The 19,759-nt window shown below is 41.1% G+C and overlaps 1 protein-coding gene across 2 annotated transcripts; it reads right to left on the bottom strand.

The window, feature by feature from the left end:
• Positions 1 to 7,807: 7,807 nt before the first annotated feature.
• amotl2a (angiomotin like 2a) lies at positions 7,808 to 18,761 on the bottom strand. 2 transcript variants are annotated; one of them, XM_020610069.1, is made up of 11 exons: positions 18,494 to 18,761; positions 16,973 to 17,749; positions 16,700 to 16,853; positions 16,202 to 16,346; positions 16,008 to 16,100; positions 10,578 to 10,873; positions 9,997 to 10,187; positions 9,787 to 9,888; positions 9,525 to 9,682; positions 9,032 to 9,211; positions 7,808 to 8,393 (listed from the first exon to the last, which is right to left on the bottom strand). In XM_020610069.1, the coding sequence occupies exons 2-11, from the start codon at positions 17,677 to 17,679 to the stop codon at positions 8,308 to 8,310; spliced, it is 2,112 nt and encodes a 703-aa protein (XP_020465725.1). In that variant the 5' UTR covers positions 17,680 to 17,749; positions 18,494 to 18,761; the 3' UTR covers positions 7,808 to 8,307. The 2 variants fall into 2 exon arrangements, with proteins under 2 accessions (XP_020465725.1, XP_020465726.1); XM_020610070.1 differs by having other exon boundaries at positions 16,700 to 16,850.
• Between the last annotated feature and the right edge of the window lie 998 nt (positions 18,762 to 19,759).

Here is a 19,759-nt window from a genome sequence, read left to right as displayed (position 1 = left end):
TGAGGCATGACAACTAAAATCCCCAGCTGTGCTTGCTCACTTACTCTCTCACTTACTTACATATACTGTCTGGCATGTTGCTTTAATCAGGAACTTGTGAAGCCTTCATGACAAGCATTCTCTGGACTATTATTACCATTGTTATTGCTGATTGGTTAAGGAAATGATGTGGGTTGAAATGTTTAGCCTCTGTTTTAATGCTCTCTGCCATTTCAAATAATAATTTGCCTCCTATTCGTTGCTCTTCATTGTTAATTACTCATTGACAGGGTATACAAAGAAATCACCTTTTCACAGGTAACCAGCGTGTGCCTGGCTGCACAGTGTCTGAGCTTTGCTACTGACTCAGGTGCCAGTGTCTCAATTTTGCCTGTAGACCATCGGCCACAACATGTTTCTATGTGTTGCTTCAGACTTCAAACGTTTTGACTCATCCGCTCATTGATCCACTCATTTTCCTACAGTGAGTCAGTTGTCCTGGATCGAGCAGCTCTGCTGATTCACTGGAGACCACTGGCTGTCCTAGACTGTAACCAGCTGAACAGCCACGGCGAACATATAGGTTTTATGAGGAACACCACCCTAGGTTTTTGTTAGACTAACTATGGAAACAGACAGGATTTTAGGTCGAGATTGGAGTGGGGAGGCAAGGTTAGAGGCAAGTAACTAAGTGTTTTGGGGCAGGTCCGAGTCAAATCTCAAGTCATTCAAGACAGGCCTGAGTAAAAATTCTTAGACAATCTCAAGGCAAGTCAAGTCCAAGTCAGGTCAGAAGTTTTCATTTGTAAATTTCAATTTGAAGCGTTTCGAGAATTTTTACCATAAAACCTGCATTAAGTGATTCTTTGGCCACTTAAAGCCATTAGCCTACAACAAACTGTATACTTGAGATATTATCATCTTATAGGTTGATTTGGGGGATGGATTGACAAACAACAGCAGACAGAGAGAAAATTAGTTTTCACTTGTGTTGTTTTTCTGTCTGTGTTGGTCTCCACAAACTCCTGAGGGGACTGTCTGACTATTTAGCTGCTAATTGCTCCACCTTCTTCACAAGCTAGTTGCCAGCTGGCCACCAGATAACCTTGTATGCTGGAGAGACCACAGCAAAATAGTAAAGTTGTGGGGGGTAAAAGCAAAACAATGAACGGAAAGACACTAAACAATAGGACTAAGGGAAACTGCAGAGTTGAGTGATATTTTTCTATGGGCTCATTACTATGAGTGACACCCTTTGTATGACACAGAGTAATATGATCCAGAGTCAGTGTAAAAAAATTGTTAGAGCAGCTTTAAAATGTCATGGCCAAAGCTCTGTTTATGTATTTTCATATGCTTTTACTTTCAGGTGTCAAGTTAAATCCAAATTAAGATTATACTCCTCATTTTTGTGACTTAAGCCTGACTCAAGTACAAGTTGCAAGTCTCTGACTCTGTCGAATAGTTAGCCAAATGACAGCAAATATTACAAATACCCAACTTAAAACATTAGTAATTTGTTGTTTGGGCATTTGTGGGCACCAAAACAAGATGTGAACACAAGGCCAGCATACTGTTGTCACTTAAAGTCATTATGGCGAGCCTGTTAGTACACAGTTCCCTGTGAGCAGACACGTAGCAACAATACTATTCATTCAAAGTCATGTTTTGCCACTTAACAAACCGAAGTTCATTTCATTGTCCTTTATCCTCTGGTTTAGTCTTTAATATCTTCTTTGGGTAAACTGTTGCATTTTATTCACCAGCTAGCTGCCAACGTTCTCAGCCTATCGTATTGTACCTGTTCCTGCTGGAAATGTCAATAATGATAGCAGCGAGACTGAACTACAACAGTTGTGGGCTGGAAAAACCCACAAATGCTGAAAGATACTACAATACTCTGTAGAGCTGACAGGATCTTCCAGAGTTGAGTGATATGGGTTTATTGTTATGAATGACCCATCTCACAATACATGTAAGTTTTTTGATCCCCTGTCAGTATAAAAACATTGATTAGAGCAGCTTCAAAATCTGACAGAATGGCAGTTACTGCAGTATGAGAAGTACTATCCTAAGAGACAAAGAAGATTCTTTACTGTGGCAAAGAAGCAATAATAAAGTGATTCTAAAAGGAACGAGAAGTAGATGGGCTGTGGGTGAGGAGGAGAACAGAACAGGTGTGGTGCCAGAGTCAACACCTAAAGCAAAATACCTTCATACCTTTGGCTTACAGGCCACATAATGTTAAAACTGCTACAAGTGTCCTGCTATCTAAGAGGTTTACTTCATCTCAGTAACAGCCTAAAATTAGAGAATGGTGCCCTGATTTATGTGGAAAATGTAAGGGGGTGGGGATGAATTCCATGACTGCTGTAGGCAGGAAGTTTTGGAATCTCCATGGAAATTAAGGCAAAACACAGAGCTCCACAGTTCGCTTTCCAAGTATTTCACACAGTCCTTCAGTGAAAATGTACTCAAATGCCTCCAAAAAGAAACAGTTGATTTGTTACCAATTTCCCCCATATTGCTGCCAGACACACTGATTTACTCACATTAGCATACAAGCAGTGCATGACTTTAAAAGTATAATAACTGTACAGGCGTGATGATGCTTGATACGGTATCACAAATCATACATTTGCCTCAAGAGGTTTTACAATCTGTACAATCTGTAAAGCACACAGTGTCCCTTAAACAACACATCAACAAAAAGACAGAATGTGACATACTATTTCACATGATTCTACTAGTAACACAAGATCATTATCTCAGGATGGCTTCACTGACATCTGTTCTTGATACACTATGGTTGATGTTTTGGTCAAGTGATAACCATTCATAGTCACTGGGAGTGATAAATACAACAGTCCCAACAACAATCCCAGTCGTTCCTGCATGAGTCCGGGTGTGTGTGGAATGCATCACAGGAGTGACTTTTTCTTCATCCTTGCTGGATGATGATGAGTTTGGGGCACTTGAGTGTCCCTAGGAATAAATCTCAGTCTGAGATGTTGTTGAAACTTAGCACTGCCTGGAATCAGGTAATCATACCCTTTCACCTGCAGAACCCCCTAACATCACTCACTGTTTGGTGGGGGCTCTTGTTTTGGAATATAAGCACTAACATTAGAGGTGGGATGAAATACTGAAATGTGAGCTGTCTGAATACAAATGGGTCCAAAAGAATGGTAAATCACACAGTGCTATGTATGCTGTAAAAAGTGACTTATTACTACAGGTTTTCTGACCTGCAGAAAGTGGCACATGGCTAGAAGATGTAAAGGGAGCAGGAGGAAAATGTCAGGCATCTATGGAATACCATTTTCAGCTAGGAAGGGACAAGGAAGGCAAAAATACAATACAAGTCTATAGAAGAAATTTAGCATGTTAGGGCTACATGGCTTGTTATTAAGACTGTGGTTCAGTGGGTAGCGCAGTTGTCTCCCACCCAGAGGGTTGGTGGTTCAAATCTCGGTGTCTGCAGTCCACATGTTGAAGTGTCCTTGGGCAAGACACTGAACCTGTGCGCTGATGCTGCAGACGGCTTCCTCGGCTCTGTACCGGAAACAAATTCCTGTTGTGTAACATACTTGGCCAAATAAAGTGATTATTATCCTGATACACTGGAAATTTACATGACAGAAAATACACACATATACTAAAAATAACATAGTAACAGAGAATTAGATTTTCAACCTGTACAGGGGTGATTCAGACTTAACATTATCTGGGTTTACATTTTTATATGCAGTGGTAGAAGAAGTACTCATGTCTTTTATTTAAGAAAAAATAGCAATACCACTCTGTCAGAACTCTCCGTTACAAGTAATAGTCCTGTGCTGAAATGATACTCAAGTTAAAGTATCCAAATATAATCAGGAAAATGTACATAAAGTATAACACCAGGAGCTAAGGTGCAATTGATTTTTAATTATTTTAAATAAGGATGCAGCAAATGACTTCTGTCTTGATTAATCGTTCAGTTGTTTGGCTTAAAAACTTAAGAAAATGGTGAGAAATGTTGTCACAATGAGCTCAGATAGTTTTGTTCAGGCAGATCTTTAGTTCAAGACGGGGAAAAGCAGCAAATCTTCACTTCTGATAAGCTTTGACCATGAAGTGGTACAATTACAAATGCTTCATTAAATAGTTATTAAAGCCGTTTAAATTTTCTGTTGACTGACTAATTGATAAATCATTTCATCATTTCACTTTAATCTATAACAAAATATTTTATAAGCTTGTTGTATGTTTTGTGTGCAAATCTTAACTGGTAAAGTAACTTGTAACTAAAGCGGTCAACAAAATGTAATGCATTAAACAGTACAATGTTTCAGTTTGAGATGTAATAGAGTAGAAGTGTAAAGTAGTGGGAGATGAAAATACTCAGGTAAAGTATAAGTACCTCAAAGCTCATGGTAAAACCCAGAAACAACTGACCTGAGTATTCAGTTAAAAAATCTTTGAACATTAAAAAGACTGAACTCTGGATTTCTGGACATTGAAACCATCCCTCTGAACGACTGTCTGGAATTTATGATGTGTAACTCAGATGTGATTGTGTTTTTACAGATGGTGCCAAGGTTATACATCAGCAATATAAACTGTTAATGTTCTCCACTGGCAATAAGTTTTAAAGACAGAGATAAAGATAATGGGTTCCACACACACCTGAGCTTCTTACTCTAAAATTATTTTCGGATGTCAACTAGGAAATGTTTTTTTTTATCCTGCTGTTCATTCACACTATAGCTGTTTTAGAAATTTTGAAACTGCCAAACCCCCAATGATAAAATGAAGGAGCTCTGACAAAGATAATTCAAAGCAGTAGTAATTGATTTTTTCAGCATGCTATTATGTTACAAAACTGTGGCAAACACATTGGCAAACCGCTGACTATTTACAGAAAACAGACACAAAGCAGAATTAGTATTAGTTTGGCTCATAGGCATCACTAGACCCCTTTTACTGGGGCATGTGCCCCAGTAAGAGCACAGGTTCAAGTTTTAACAAGCTCTTGTATATGAAAGTGGATCAATTTAGATTAATAACAATGGGGAAAGATTTGATTTGTTGTTCTGATCTAGAATGTCAAAGCAGCAGTGGTACGGGTCCATAGGCCACAGTGTGCACATATGCATGCATTTTGTAGCTAAAGCACTGCATAGTGCACACATCCATGTATTGCACACAAAACAAAAGAAAGGAATAAACTGAGGTATGTGATGGGGAAAATTTAGGGTTTTGAATAATACCAATGATCTTATTTTGCCTCAGACACTACTGACTCCTGTAGATGGACATAAGAAAATGCTTTAGAGGAGGCCGAGACAGGGAAGAGGTTCAGAGAGATGAGGGTGAGAGAGGTAAGACCTGGCTGTAGTTGGCAACAAGGTAACGTTAGTTTAGTTAACTAGTACAATACATAACCAGGCGCGAATGTTGAATGTGAAGTAAATTAGAGCTCTGTACATCAATGGATATGACCAGGTGGACTGCTCTTAAAACCTATCTACGTTAGCATTGGACTATTCATTCTGCATTTAATGACTAGTCTAGAACATAATTGATGCTCTTGTCACACAGTCCAAATATTGTTTGTTTTATGCTTTTTGTAATAAACTAGTGAACCTGAGGCAGGAAGGGAAAATGTGGAGGATGCTGTCTGTGTCTATGGAGACAGATGTGTGACCACCAGCCATCAACTGCGCAATACAATTTCAAAATAATTGGAGCATGAGTATGTTATATGGCGTTATGAGTTATAAAAAGATTGTGTTTTCTTTAAATGAATTATTTGTTGATAGATTAATTTGTTGTGAAAGCTTAAATTTGACAAATCAAACTGGGGCTGCTTGACAATCAATTTAGTTGTAAAGAAATGTGCAGTACAGGGCCAGACGTTTATGCCATAAATCATGGCATGGGAATGTCCTTAATGTATGTTGAAATAAATATTTTCATAAATATGAATATTTCTACATTTTATCTTTACCAGTAGTTGTTGTAGTAGCAGCAGTACAGCAGTGGAATAGTGGGCAACTCCATCCATCCACGGGGGGACTGGACCCAATCCCAGCTGACACTGGGTGAGAGGTGGGGTCCACCCTGGACAGGTTGCCAGTCTGTCACAGGGCTCACATGTAGACAAACAACCACACACACCCACACTCACTCCTGGGGGCAATTTTAGAGTCACCAGTCAACCTAAGCTGCATGTCTTTGGACAGTGGGAGGAAGCCAGAGCTGCAGTAAACATTCAAGGAAAAAAAGCGTGACTTGAGTAATGGGGGGCCTGTGGCCCAGTAGAGCTGGATGTCTACAAATGCCCCTGGTCGTGTTTCTAGTCACATTGCTGTTTTCATGACTTGGTCTCTATCAGCTCCGGAGGGAGATTCTGTATCATGTGTTAACACAAACTTACATAGATTTTCTTTAAATATAAGGTCCAGTACATAAATGTAATATCTTTCTGATCATTCTTAACAGTAACTACCAAATAGTTTGGCTGATTTCCCCATAAATCCATGTCTTGGTGTAAGACTTACATTTTTATGTAAAAAAAAATTCAAACAAAGTCATTTGTCAGACATGTAGTTAGACTTTTAATTTATTTTTGTGAAATGTTAAGGCATACATAAAATGTTTCCTTTACCATAGTTCACAGCAACAACAAAATAGGTCAACCAGCTGAAGCAAGGTACCTTAACAGAACCTTTTGTATTCACTGTTGGTTATAATTTAAAAGTAGAGTCCATCTTTGGCACCAACACACAAATATAAATGAAAAAAAACTACAAAATATATTAAATTCTCTCACTTCAAACAGCCATTCAAGTAAACGCATTCCAAAAATAGTGAAGGGCAATAATTCAAACTGACACATTGCACTGACCAGCAAATGCACCGTGAAATAAGATGAAAAAGCTGGAGAATACCAGTTGAATGTGACATTTCATATGCTATTTGTAGGACTTCAGTCGGCACTCCTGCTTGTAATGTTGTCAAGAAGGAGCTAGAGTTTGTGACTCCTAAAAATAAAGAATATCAGTACTAGCAAAACTGGATGATAATATATTAGCTTCTTCAGAAATCCAATGATGTTGAATTGTAGCCATGCTCCCCCCTGAAGAGCAGAACTGTAATGGCATTTTTAAGTATATCTTAATTATGGCACATTCCAGTTACATACAACATTCATTCCTGGAAACCAAAAGTCTACATTCAGCAATGTTTAGTGATCCTACACTCTACAGCCAGAAATAAGTAGAAGACACCAAGTTAAAGATATGGTCCACTCAGAAATGTGAGATACTTAATCAATGGAGAAAACACAGCTGAATATAACACAGTGATGGGGACAACAAACAGAGCAGCAAATGCAGGCCAATTATAGTTGTCCATTTCTATGCTCATGGTAGAACCAGCTACCACAGCGCAGAAGAAATAACCAGCCCCAGAAAAGGAATCATGTGGAGAATGCCTGCCATTTTAACAAGGGTGAGGGGGTCAGACTTTAGATAGCCTTTTTTTTTTAACGGTAGCATTCCCCCAGTGAGGAATGTGAGATTAGCCCCAGTGTGTCAGCGGAGGGTAGCAAAATGCCATCTGAGGCCCCAAACATTAACCTAGAAAATTAGACTCCCCTGAAACATATTAATCCTCACAGGCTTTTTAAAGAGAGAAGGCTCTGCATGTAAGAGGAAGTTTCTAAATCCCCTGTTGAGCTGTGTGCAGGCCTGAGTGTATTTAAAGAGAGGAGCAACTGTTCATTTAGGTTTGAGTAGTTCTGTTAAACAGAACAAGCATGGTATGAAAACACAGATGATGCTTATACTGAGTCATTTTATAAATATTCCCATGGTAATAGGCATGCTAGTGGAAACAAAGCGTAGACAGGTTGCACACAAATTCCAGAAAGTGAGTCATTTGTATATAACTTAAAAACTTGGAGTAGAGCAAGACGAGCAATCCTTGTTCTTCTCAGCTCTCAAACATATCTCACAAATTCAGAATCATTTACAATATATTATAAATACAAAGCACAACATTCCTATGCACTGCATATGTACAATCAGCAGCCTAGTTCCTATAATGATGCAAAATACTCTCCAGGTACCTAGAACTGTTCTGAATTGTGAGGCAAATGTCAGAGTTTGTCATTTGTGAGGAAACAGCAGATGAGAAAGCTCAGCTCTCCTTATCAAATGTTGCCACATTCTGGACTCTGCCTGTTGACCTTCCTTGTGATCCAAAATTGAGGAAGGCTTTGAACACCATGGCCACAAGTCTCTGTCTCTGATCAGTCTTCCAAGTTTTAGCAAGCACTCAGATGAGAACTTCAACCACTTCTGCACTTGAGCTGTTGATGTTGTTAAATGTCTGGAGTGGAGCCTTTGGCCCCTCCGAGGTACCTACAGTGAAGATAAAATTAGCAGATTAGAAAAACAACAGTGGTTTGCTAAAGCAAAGCCAACTGCAGTGCTGGCTATTTGAAAAGTTGCAAACAACCTTGTTTGATTTTACAAACAAAGGGTTAACTATCTGCTATCAACGTTACATCCTTGGTCTGTCCTGATTAGCGCTGGGTATCGAACTTCGACACTTTTATGGCACTGATTAAGTTACAACAATACGATCAAGTACTGAAAAATGCTTTTCTACATTTTTATTTATTGATGTTAATGTTAACGGAACTTAAGCTTGTGGTAAATATGTAGAGTTTTTATGTTATGAAGCTGCTTTTAGTGGACAAAAATGCAAAGGAATTGAAAAATAACACTAATGATCTATACCCAAATGTGTAATGTATGTTTTTTTTTCCTTAAAATGGATTTTATAAAATTGGTACTGAGAAAGTATCGAAGCCAAGGTTTTGTATCAGCACTGGCATCAAAATGTTTGGAATGTTACCTAGCCCCAGTCCTGATCCATGGTCTTGCTACACTCAAAATACTTTAAGTAGCGATCTACGGACTGACTTAAAATAAAAGAAAAGTAGTTTGCGTGATTATGACTGGATGTCAGATGCTTAACAAAACAATAAACTCACTAGTGGTAGTTGCCGTGATCGTCTCTGATGTCTTCAGTTTGCCCTGCTCTGTCCTGAGCTCAGGCTCCTGCAAGGCTTCGTCACTTTGGGTGCTGGAGTCTCGGCTCAGGACCCTGGGTGCTGCACAGGGTTGGGGCTGGAGTGCAGCAGCACCTGTTTGGTCATCTGAGAGGTTCATACCTACAAATGCAAACAAAGAGAGGAGCTTAATTGCTCGCTCACATCCACATATACACACCCTTGAACATCTGCTCTGTGGAGTTCTTCCCATGACTATTCTGGATCAGAATATTCTGGACTGAGAAATGATATGCATTCCAGTTTAAAAACAGATTGTCTAATTGGGAGTCTCCTGCTCCCCACTGTTTTTTTTTTAGAAAGTGTACATACTGTCCGGCGACATGGTCCAGTCTGCCAGTTGTTGTTTCATAGCATGTGTCAATACAGAGCCAAAATTCTTTAGTGTACATGGAGAGTTGTGACAAAAACCCACCTTTACTCTTCATGCTGCTGGAAACAATGTTGATGGAGGGGACGGACCTGGCCAGGCGAAGCCCCCTCTCCAGCTTGCCCTGCTCCCATTTGGAGCGCTGCTGGAGGACTTTGATCATAGCGTCCTTCTCCAGAAGCTGTGCGTGAAGTGCCCGGATCCTGAACACAGGGAATAAATCATGAACTCACAGACCCCCAAGCAGCAGGCATAGACTGCTACTGTGTCTAAGAAGGCCTTAACAAGGCCATTGAAAGACATGTACCTGTTCTCCATCTCCTGATGTCTGTGACTCGACAAAGGCAGGTCTTCATTAAAACTGCTGTGTGGTGAATGTCGAGGTGAATGATTAATTATAGTTGTATCTCTGAAAAGGAAAGAGAACATTTGAAATATGTGATTCTCCAATTTCAGTACATTTGTATTTAATGCATTTTTTAAAACCTTGACTACATTTATACATGTTCCATCATACCTCTGTGCTGCAGCAGTGGCAGCTGCATCCATTGCAAACTGCCTCATGGTGCTCTCCTCCAGGTACTTTTGCTCCCACTTGGTAATGTCGGCCTCCAGGGCTAGAATATGCTCCTCTCTCTCCCTCAGCTGCTGCTGCAGTGTGGATGAACTCAGTTCTGAAGCTGTGGTGTCAGCTGCCTGATTATGTGACTGACATAATGGACACAAGTGGTAAACAAAAATGCTGAATATGCTTCATTGTTTTCTTGCTGAGTTAGTTAAGAAGATTACTATCACTCTCATATCTGTATGGTAAATATGAAGCTGCATGGCAACAGCGGGTTCTCTTAGCTTAAGATTTTGTGTTAGTGAACTTTAAAGGTGCTGGCAGGACAGAGCCAGGTTAGCCTTTTCCCTCTGCTTCCAGTCTTTATGCTAAATGACCTCCACCTCTAGCTTCTTATTTTGTGTATAGACATGAGTCATATCAATCTTCTCATCTCATTCTGGACAAGAATGCAGATAATCACATTTCCCAGAATGTCAAGACTTTTAAGCTGCACATATAAAAAGGAAACATGTCTAGTGACATATTCTCACCTGTTGCGCCCTCAGGCTTCTCAGTTCCTGCTCAAGTCGTGTGCGCAGCCTTAGCTCAAGCACTTCCCTCTTCTCACATGCTGCCTGCAGCTGAGCTAGCGCACTTTGTAGCCGCTCCACTTTCTCTACATAGGCTCTCTTCCTCTGCAGTTCTTCTTCTAGCTGCTGGTTGCGGGCCTGCGCTGAGGTCAGAGCCTGCTCCACCAGCTCCCGCATCCGCTGGCACTCCTCCCCAGTGACACGCAAATGCTGAATCTGCCTCTCCAGACGGTCACGTTCACGCTGCTGCTCTTCATCTGAAATACAGAGAGGAGGAAATACAAGTGAGTGGTGGTAAAAGTACAGTGACACAATCCTGAAAGTCCTAGATCAGTGGAATGCCACTGTCAAGACAACGCAGTGGCCACTGGTGTGGTCAGCCAAACAGCTATGTAAGCAGCCACTAGGGGAATCACACATTGAACGGAATGTGGCCATGTTTCTATGTAGCCATAAGGCTATGTAGTTCTACAATGGACCATGTCTTCTAAACTACAAATGAATCACACAGGGCTATACCCAGTTTTATACTAAATAAAAACAGTTAAAAAGCAAAGTCAGTTTATTTACTGTGCACTTTAAAAGAGTGTTGATTACACAACATGAGTGCATGGCTGTGGAGGGAATGCAGACTTCCTCTTATCCACTTATGCGCACAGGCATAGCTTTGTGCTGGGAAAAGCTGTGGAATGCTTCTAATGACAAGAAGTAAACAAGCTGCTCAAAATATAATCCAAATGTTCCTTGTAACAAAAGACAAAAAAAACAAACAAACTACTGTATAAACTACACCCCCCCCTGTGGTATTTTACATTTGGTTTTGCTACTGCTTTGCCAAGATGGCTGTTTTAAAAAAAATAACTGACCATATTTTCAATCTGGTTGAAAGATTTAAAATACCTAGAAAAGTCATCCCAGCAGGATAATGTATAACAGGCAAGGCTGATGTAATATTACATAACTATACCTGACTGAGAAGATTGAGGAAACAAACTAATCCTCCTCACTGTCATAAATGTCTATCAAAGATTAGATTTAGATTTGTGTTGCTGCCTATGTAGATTTGATTTGATTTTGATTTGATTTATTCTTTCAAGCATGTAAAGACAGTTGATATGTCAACACACATAATTTCACACATATCCAACAAATGCTAATCCAGTATCAATTTGCTTATACCTAGTACATGTTTGAATGGAGTAGGAAGAAGTCAGACTTATCCAGTCCTACCCCATGACATCATCTTACATCATTGGTTTGCAAGCAGTATCTCTACATAGATAATTATCTTCTACACCACACAAGTAATATACTAAAGAATTATGACAGAGTGTTAACATTCTTACATAATTACATTCTTAAATAATTCTCTTCTACGCCACGCAAGTAATATACTAAAGAATTATTACATAGTGTTAACATTCATACACCACACCCACAATGTTCCATCTAATTAATCATTGAGCCTGTTCTTGCATATACAGTGGTGTGAAAAAGTGTTTGCCCCCTTACTGATTTCTTATCTTTTTGCATGTTTGTCACACTGTAATGTTTCAGATCATCAAACAAATTTAAATATTAGTCAACGATAACACAAGTAAACACATCATGCAGTTTTTAAATGAAGGTTTTTATTATTAAGGGAAAACAAAATCCAAAACTACAAAGCCCTGTGTGAATAAGTGTTTGCCCCCTAAACCGAATAACTGGTTGGGCCACCCTTAGCAGCAACAACTGCAATCAAGCGTTTTCGATAACTTGCCATGAGTCTGCCACAGCGCTGTGGAGGAATTTTGGCCCACTCATCTTGGCAGAATTGTTGTAAGTCAGCCACATTGGAAGGTTTTCGGGCATGAACTGCCTTTTTAAGGTCATGCCACAGCATCTCAATTGGATTCAGGTCAGGACTTTGACTAGGCCACTCCAAAGTCTTCATGTTGTTTTTCTTCAGCCATTCAGAAGTGGACTTGCTGATGTGCTTTGGATCATTGTCCTGCTGCAGAACCCAAGTTCGCTTCAGCTTGAGGGCACAAACGGATGGCCGGACATTCTCCTTCAGGATATTTTGGTACACAGCAGAATTCAGGGTTCCATTTATCACAGCATGTCTTCCAGGGCCTGAAGCAGCAAAACAGCCCCAGACCATCCCACTACCACCACCATATTTTACTGTTGGTATGATGTTCTTTTTCTGAAATGCGGTGTTACTTTTACGCCACACATAAAGGGACACACACCTTCCAAAAAGTTCAACTTTTGTCTCGTCTGTCCACAGAGTATTATCCCAAAAGTCTTGGGGATCATCAAGATGTTTTCTGGCAAAACTGAGACGACCCTTTATGTTGTTTTGGCTCAGCAGTGGTTTTCGTCTTGGAACTCTGCCATGCAAACCATTTTTGCCCAGTCTCTTTCTTATGGTGGAGTCATGAACACTCACCTTAACTGAGGCAAGTGAGGCCTGCAGTTCTTTGGATGTTGTTGTGGGGTCTTTTGTGACCTCTTGGATGAGTTGTCGCTGCGCTCTTGGGGTAATTTTGGTCGGCCGGCCACTCCTGGGAAGGTTCTCCACTGTTCCATGTTTTCGCCATTTGTGGATAATGGCTCTCACTGTGGTTCGCTGCAGTCCCAAAGCTTTAGAAATGGCTTTATAACCTTTTCCAAACTGATAGAGCTCAATTATTCTCTTTCTCATTTGGTTTTGAATTTCTTTGGATCTCGGCATGATGTCTAGCTTTTGAGGATCTTTTGGTCTACTTCACTTTGTCAGGCAGGTCCTATTTAAGTGATTTCTTGATTGCGAACAGGTGTGGCAGTAATCAGGCCTGGGTGTGGCTAGAGAAATTGAACTCAGGTGCGATAAACCAGTGTTTTGACAGGGGGGCAAACACTTGTTCACACAGGGCTATATAGTTTTGGATTTTGTTTTCCCTTAATAATAAAAACCTTCATTTAAAAACTGCATGATGTGTTTACTTGTGTTATCGTTGACTAATATTTAAATTTGTTTGATGATCTGAAACATTACAGTGTGACAAACATGCAAAAAGATAAGAAATCAGTAAGGGGGCAAACACTTTGTCACACCACTGTATTTGGAGCATGTCTGTGGCTCATAAACCACCTGAGGTTTGACCAAGTCAGTTCTGTGACAGCCCGAGGGGCATGGGGTGGGGATCCATAGATTGTGGAGCTTGAACCATAACACAGACCGAGTTGGTCGGTAGCTCGACCTCTGTTACAGAGATTTCAACCTTTTTAAATGTTTTTCCTCAGAGAAGTGTGTTCCTTTAATAGAAAAGGGTCCTTTTAAGGCCACAGTAAACTTGACACAAATTAGCTCGTAGAACAGAAACATCTTTGCTCAAAATAATAGGTTCTCTATTTGTACAAGGGAAGCTGGTTAGAAAATATACAAACATATCATTTAACATATCATCTGGTGTAACAGATCATAGCTGATCTCTGATCTGTACAGATCCCCCTCATGGTCCACCACACATGTAAACCACGCATTAATTGCCAATAAGACACTACCTCGTTGTGCCTGGCACTTCCGTTTCTAACAAGAGCAAGATGTTGTTGTGCACAGCAGGGAACTTTGGCTTTTCCCTCATCGGGAACCTAAAGAGAATTTGACAGTCTGATACCGTGGTTGTACTTTGTTTTTCCATGTCTATAGCTCTCTCTCTCTCTCACTCAAACACACAATCAGGTGAATGGAGAGCCTCAAGTCAGCATTCACGGTGCTCTGTAATCATGGTGGAACCTAATCAATCAGTCAGGGAGAGTGCAGGAGCAGCTTTGGAAACAGCCGTTGAACAGGCAGAACACAAACTGTAGAAATGTGACATCTCTGCTGCTTGGCTCATAGTGAACCAGCCTTAGTCCTCATTTCACCTCTAAACCAGCAGGAGTGGAATCCCTGACTGCAAAGAGGTCAATCCTCTGCCCAGACAATGTAGACATCCTCACATTTATATGTTTTATTTTAGGATTTTACTGAAACACCAGACATCTTCAATATTGTTTTCACCTAAGGCCAAGGACAATGTCTTCAAGTTCTTTAAAGAGCCCAGGGGGCCTTTCCTTGCTTTCTGATTTATCTGCAATGTGAAAATGGTGAATTATCATCTTAGACATGACCCAAAGCTCAAAAAGTTAGGTGTACGCATGTTCTAGAATGTCTATGCAGAACCAATGTGGTTTATACCAGTCTTCCAGCTTTCTCCAGCTGACTCCTTGATCAGGTTTTTTCGCTTGGACTGTACTTCCAAATGCTCCATTTTATTCGTTATGGCTATTAGACTCTCACAAGTTTTGTAGACATCATCCTTTGTTTCCTTGGTTTGTATTTTCTGTTCACCCATGGCTGCTTTAATCACATCCACATCTCGCTGGGTAAACTGCAAACTCGTTTTTATCTCCTGTATTTCTCTGGTCATGTTGTCGAGTCTCTTGTTATTTGTCTCCATAAGTAGTTGCACAAAATCTTTGAAGTTATCTTGTTGTTGGCTCAACAGTGCGGTGTACATCTGCTTCTGCTGACTCAACATCTCTGTTACTTGCGCCGCTGAAATATAATCTTCTTCTGCTTTAACATCCTCATTCGCTTCTGATTTATTAGCTCTTTTCCCTCTTGGAGGCATTTTAATAGTTGTAGAATTTGTTCAAAGACTTGAAAATGTAGAAGATGTGAAAAATCATAGAACAGACAAGAGGAGCAGTAAAGACGTCTGCTCTCGCTTGCAACCTGGAACTGCAGACTGCAGATTTGTTATTGCTCATCTACTTTATATTTCACTTGTACTGTGTTGCATTCATGTGGACGGCAAAGTAAGAATTTCATTGTAGAGGGAAACACGTTTCCTAACTGTGCATATGACAAATAAACACTTTGACCTTTGACCAAAGGCATAAAAATTGTTGGGTTCACTCTACATCACATCCCTGCACAGAGCAAAAAAGGAGGAAAGAAATATTCACAACTGGAGAGCAAGGTGGCCAGGGGGTCATGTTGAGCTGGGTCCAAACCTATTAGTTCACCTTGAGGATGCATTCCTAATGTGGGAACAGCCTGAAATATCACAAAAAAAAAACAAAAAAACCTGGAATCCAGGCTATGTTGACTGCAGCTATGAAAAATGGCTGGTGTCTAAGTGCCAAGAATAACTTAACATTGCAGATGAGGACATTTGTGCCCACCATTAGGGGACACACCACATCACTGAAGGAGGAAACTGATCCCTGCTCATCTATGTTCCTGCTAAGTGCTTCACAAAACAATGTGATTTGTCAAATTAGATCAACAAATACTGTAGATCCTGATGTTTTCCTGCTCTTCTCTGTCACAAACCACGATATGAGAAGAAACTAACGCAGACATGAACTTACTTTGCTCCAATAGCTTAGCAAAGACGTGCTGCTTCTGATCTGTACACTCAGCATCTTTGGCTGCTCGCTGTTTGATAGCGCTATCAAGTTGTTCTGTACAGAGGAAAACAAACAAAAAGATGACGGTTACACATGCACACACCAACCTACATAAAAGCAGGCAGTGCATTATCTGAGTTGTTTTGGACATTTACCTCTGAGGTCTCTGTTAAAGTCATACATCCTCTTGATCTCGGCCTCTAGTTTGTTCCGCATTGTTTTCTCCAGAGCTTCCCGTTTGGCAGAGCCTTTCATCATGGTCTCGTAAGCGTCAGATATCCTCTGAATCTCCAGCTCCAACTGGGTAGAAAATGTGAGAAAGACCTGAGTCTCCGGGAGAGGCATCACCCTTTACTGTGCAGATTTTTGGTTTATGTTGTAGTTGTTTCTATCAATGAGGCCAGTTAGTCATCTATACACATGCCAACAGGAAATAGCAATTTAACACTATGCACAAGTGAACTGGGAATTAACATCTGTGAATGAACAGGTGTTTTTGAAGACAAATGTCTGGAGATTTGTCTATGTGCGTATTCTGTACCTCCCAGATGCCTATTACCCCGACATGTACTGGCAAGAATACTATTGTTTTACAGTTTCCACACCCTTTATTAGCCAACAGCTCAATTCATTGCGTCAACCACATCGCTCACCTTCTGCAGCCTGGCGGCCTTCTTGGTGTAGACCTCCAGCTCCTTTCTGAGCCGCTCGTTCTCCCGCACCAACACATCGGGCTGAGCTGAGTTACTGCTGGAGGCTGTGGCAACGCTGTTGTGAGTCACCTGGGACCGGGTGCACACATATCTGCTGAAGGGAGATGTGTAATTCATCACAAAAAAATATTGAATGAAAGCATTGTCTGGAGTTGTTAATGTGGTCATATTTTATCTGATACTCTAAATTATTAGTCCATCTGTTGAGGTTACCTGTGAAGCTGTGAGTAGAAGGGGGTAGGCGGGTCTCTGTAGTACTGTCCTTGCTCCTGTGAGTGGCTGAGCATGGCACAGAAAGGATAGTCTGGTGGCGGCTCACGCTCGTCTACACACCGTTCAGCCCCTTGCCTGTCAGGTGCCACAGGATTTGGAACATTATTATTATATAGCTGTGGATAGCTGTGTGAGGAGCTCAAAGCCAGACTGTCCCTGGGTCTGTTCCTCTCCAGAGAAAGCTGCATAAGCCTCTCACTAAGGGAACGAGCGTGCTCCCTCTTCAGATCCCACTGTCCCTCACCGCAACTGCCCATTATGTCCATGCTGGGGTCTTTCTGCTCTGTCTGCTCCCTGTGAGAGTTCAGGTACTGGGAGTGGGCTTTGGCCTCCTCATAAGTGGGCAGCTCCTCTCCATAGAGCTGATACAGTTTGGATAAAGAGCTCTCAGAGTGCAGGCAGTCTCCCTGGTGCTCTTGGCCTTGAGGATCCTGCCGTGTTGACATCTGGATGTACTGGGGCTCCTCCTGAGTCAGGCTCTCCAGAGAAGACTGGGGACTGTCTGTGCCCCCACCGCTGCTACCTCCACGCAGGGCCTGCTGCTGGATAGCCAGAAGTGTGCGAGTGTCAGTCAGGTTCCCGTAGCGGAGTTGTTCCTGGATGAGACGGTGTAGGACTGTTCCAGAGGAGTCTTCAGCAGTTCTCATTTTAGTCCGTGGGAAATGAGTAAAGGGAAAAAACCAAACCTGGAGGTGGCAGTTTGGGCCCTTCACAGATCTGATGGAAAAACAACAGTCTCAATCAGAGATACACTTCATATTATATAATCAACTCAGTATTTTGTCAGGATTCTGCAGCTCTATTCGTTTCTATTTCAGTTGTGAGCCACAGCCAGAAGCCTCTTAAAACGTTTTTCTCAATTATACTTCACAAGTCCCTTTATTGTGCAGTGACATTAGCTTTAACTGTATAAGCCGTTGTTGGAAATAGTGACAGTGATGTCAGTGCAAATCCAGTCTTATTCCCCCCACATTATAAAGCACAACTTTTTCCAGTCAGACAGAATTGTACAGTAACACTCCCACAGTCTCACACAACAAGTAGACCAAATTTCCAAATTGGACATGAATCACAATGATACGTTGTCCAATATATGCACCTAAAGGTAACATAAAAAAGTCCCATAACTCATTTAAAGAACTATTTTGTGAGCCAGTCTAACCTACAGTATTTTCAAACTTCTGCTATCTGTGGACATTAGGATCCAGTCCAGACAGGGTCATCATTTTCGCTGAAATGCATAAAGAAATATGTAACTAAATAAACAATGAATGAATATAGCCTATGTGTTCCACCAGGTTTCAGTTTTAACCAAAAGAGGGAAGCTCACACAGGCCAATTAATCGAGTAGTCAGTGCTACGCCACGCAACAGATCCGTGCCAACGTCAGTTAAAAGGCGCCCAAACACGAGCCGGGCTCGGAGCCACAGAGAAACCTAGAAAACTAAACATGAAACTTACCAGATTGGCGCCTCATCACACTCCAGTGGCGGTGTAAGGTCTCTGTGTTTCGCGCTTAATTCAACAATGTCCACAAGTTTCCCGAGCGTCTTTCCTCCGTGTACGTGTGTGCGCGCCGACGGGCAGCAGCAGACTGAGCAGGCTGAAGCCGAGAGCTGCACTAATAAATAACTGAGGGCTGATTGTTCGCTGCGGCTGGAATGACTGGAATGTAAAGGCTCCAAGTCCCTGTGGGATCAAAAGCAAAGCATGCGGGGGAGGAAGAGGAGGAGGAGGAGGGGGAGAAGGTGAGGGTGAGGGGTGAGAGCAAAAACTGGATTCAGAGCAGGAACACCATCTCAGCTGGCTGCTTGTGTCATGTAAAAGAGCTTGTTTCTTGTTATAGTGTGGGTTTTGGAATTTTAAGGCTTTACACATCCTGCAGCCTGTAGGGATGTTAACTCTGACAATAACACATTTCAGCCTCACTGTCACAAAGTCTGAAATGTAGAAACATTTTAAGGATATTATATTAATATAACTGGACTGGCCTGCAGAAATAAAAGAATTTCTGTTTAAAAAAGAAGAATAATGATATAGAAACATACAGGACAATCCAGGGAAAATCAAAATGGATGCAGAAAATCTTAAATAACAAATGACGTTTGACAAAACACACACTTACTTACATACACAGTCTCAATCTGTCATCACAAAATATGGTTAGGGTTGATGATTTTAATTATTTTAGTCTATAAAATATCAGAAAATTGTGAATAATGTTCTACTCAAACTCCCAGAGATCCCAGGTGGCTGCTCAAACTCTTTGCTTTGTCTATCCAACAGTCCAAACCCCAAAGATATATAGTTTGCTGTGATAAAAAAGAGAGAAGCTGAACAAAGAAAGTGTTTGATGCATTTTTTTAAAATTAAATCCCTGAAACAATTACTCAATGAACAAAATAGACAATGGCATTGAATCTTCCACGCTGAGGCAGCGATTAAAAACTGCTGTTATATATCCGAGATGTGGATTAATCATTATTTCTTGAACAGCCTTTTGTTTGCATGTGCCTGGTAAATATTTAAGCTGTGGCCCGTGCCATTTAATTGCAGAGTATGTGTGTGTGGACATGGAGGGAGAGGGGTGGATGTGAGGCACGCTGCCTGCCAGCTGTCCGTGCACTGAAACCCCCTCCCCTGCTTTAATAAGAGCTCTAAGAGATGCATTGTTCTCCCCAAAATGCAGACATGACGGGGGCAGCCATGCCATCTGCTGTTCTCCCC

Source organism: Monopterus albus, unplaced genomic scaffold (assembly GCF_001952655.1).
Source record: "Monopterus albus unplaced genomic scaffold, M_albus_1.0 scaffold103.1, whole genome shotgun sequence".
In the NCBI taxonomy this organism is placed as follows: Eukaryota; Metazoa; Chordata; class Actinopteri; order Synbranchiformes; family Synbranchidae; genus Monopterus; species Monopterus albus.
The sequence above is the reverse complement of the archived record's forward strand: the minus strand, read 5'-3'. Positions and strand labels throughout refer to the sequence as shown.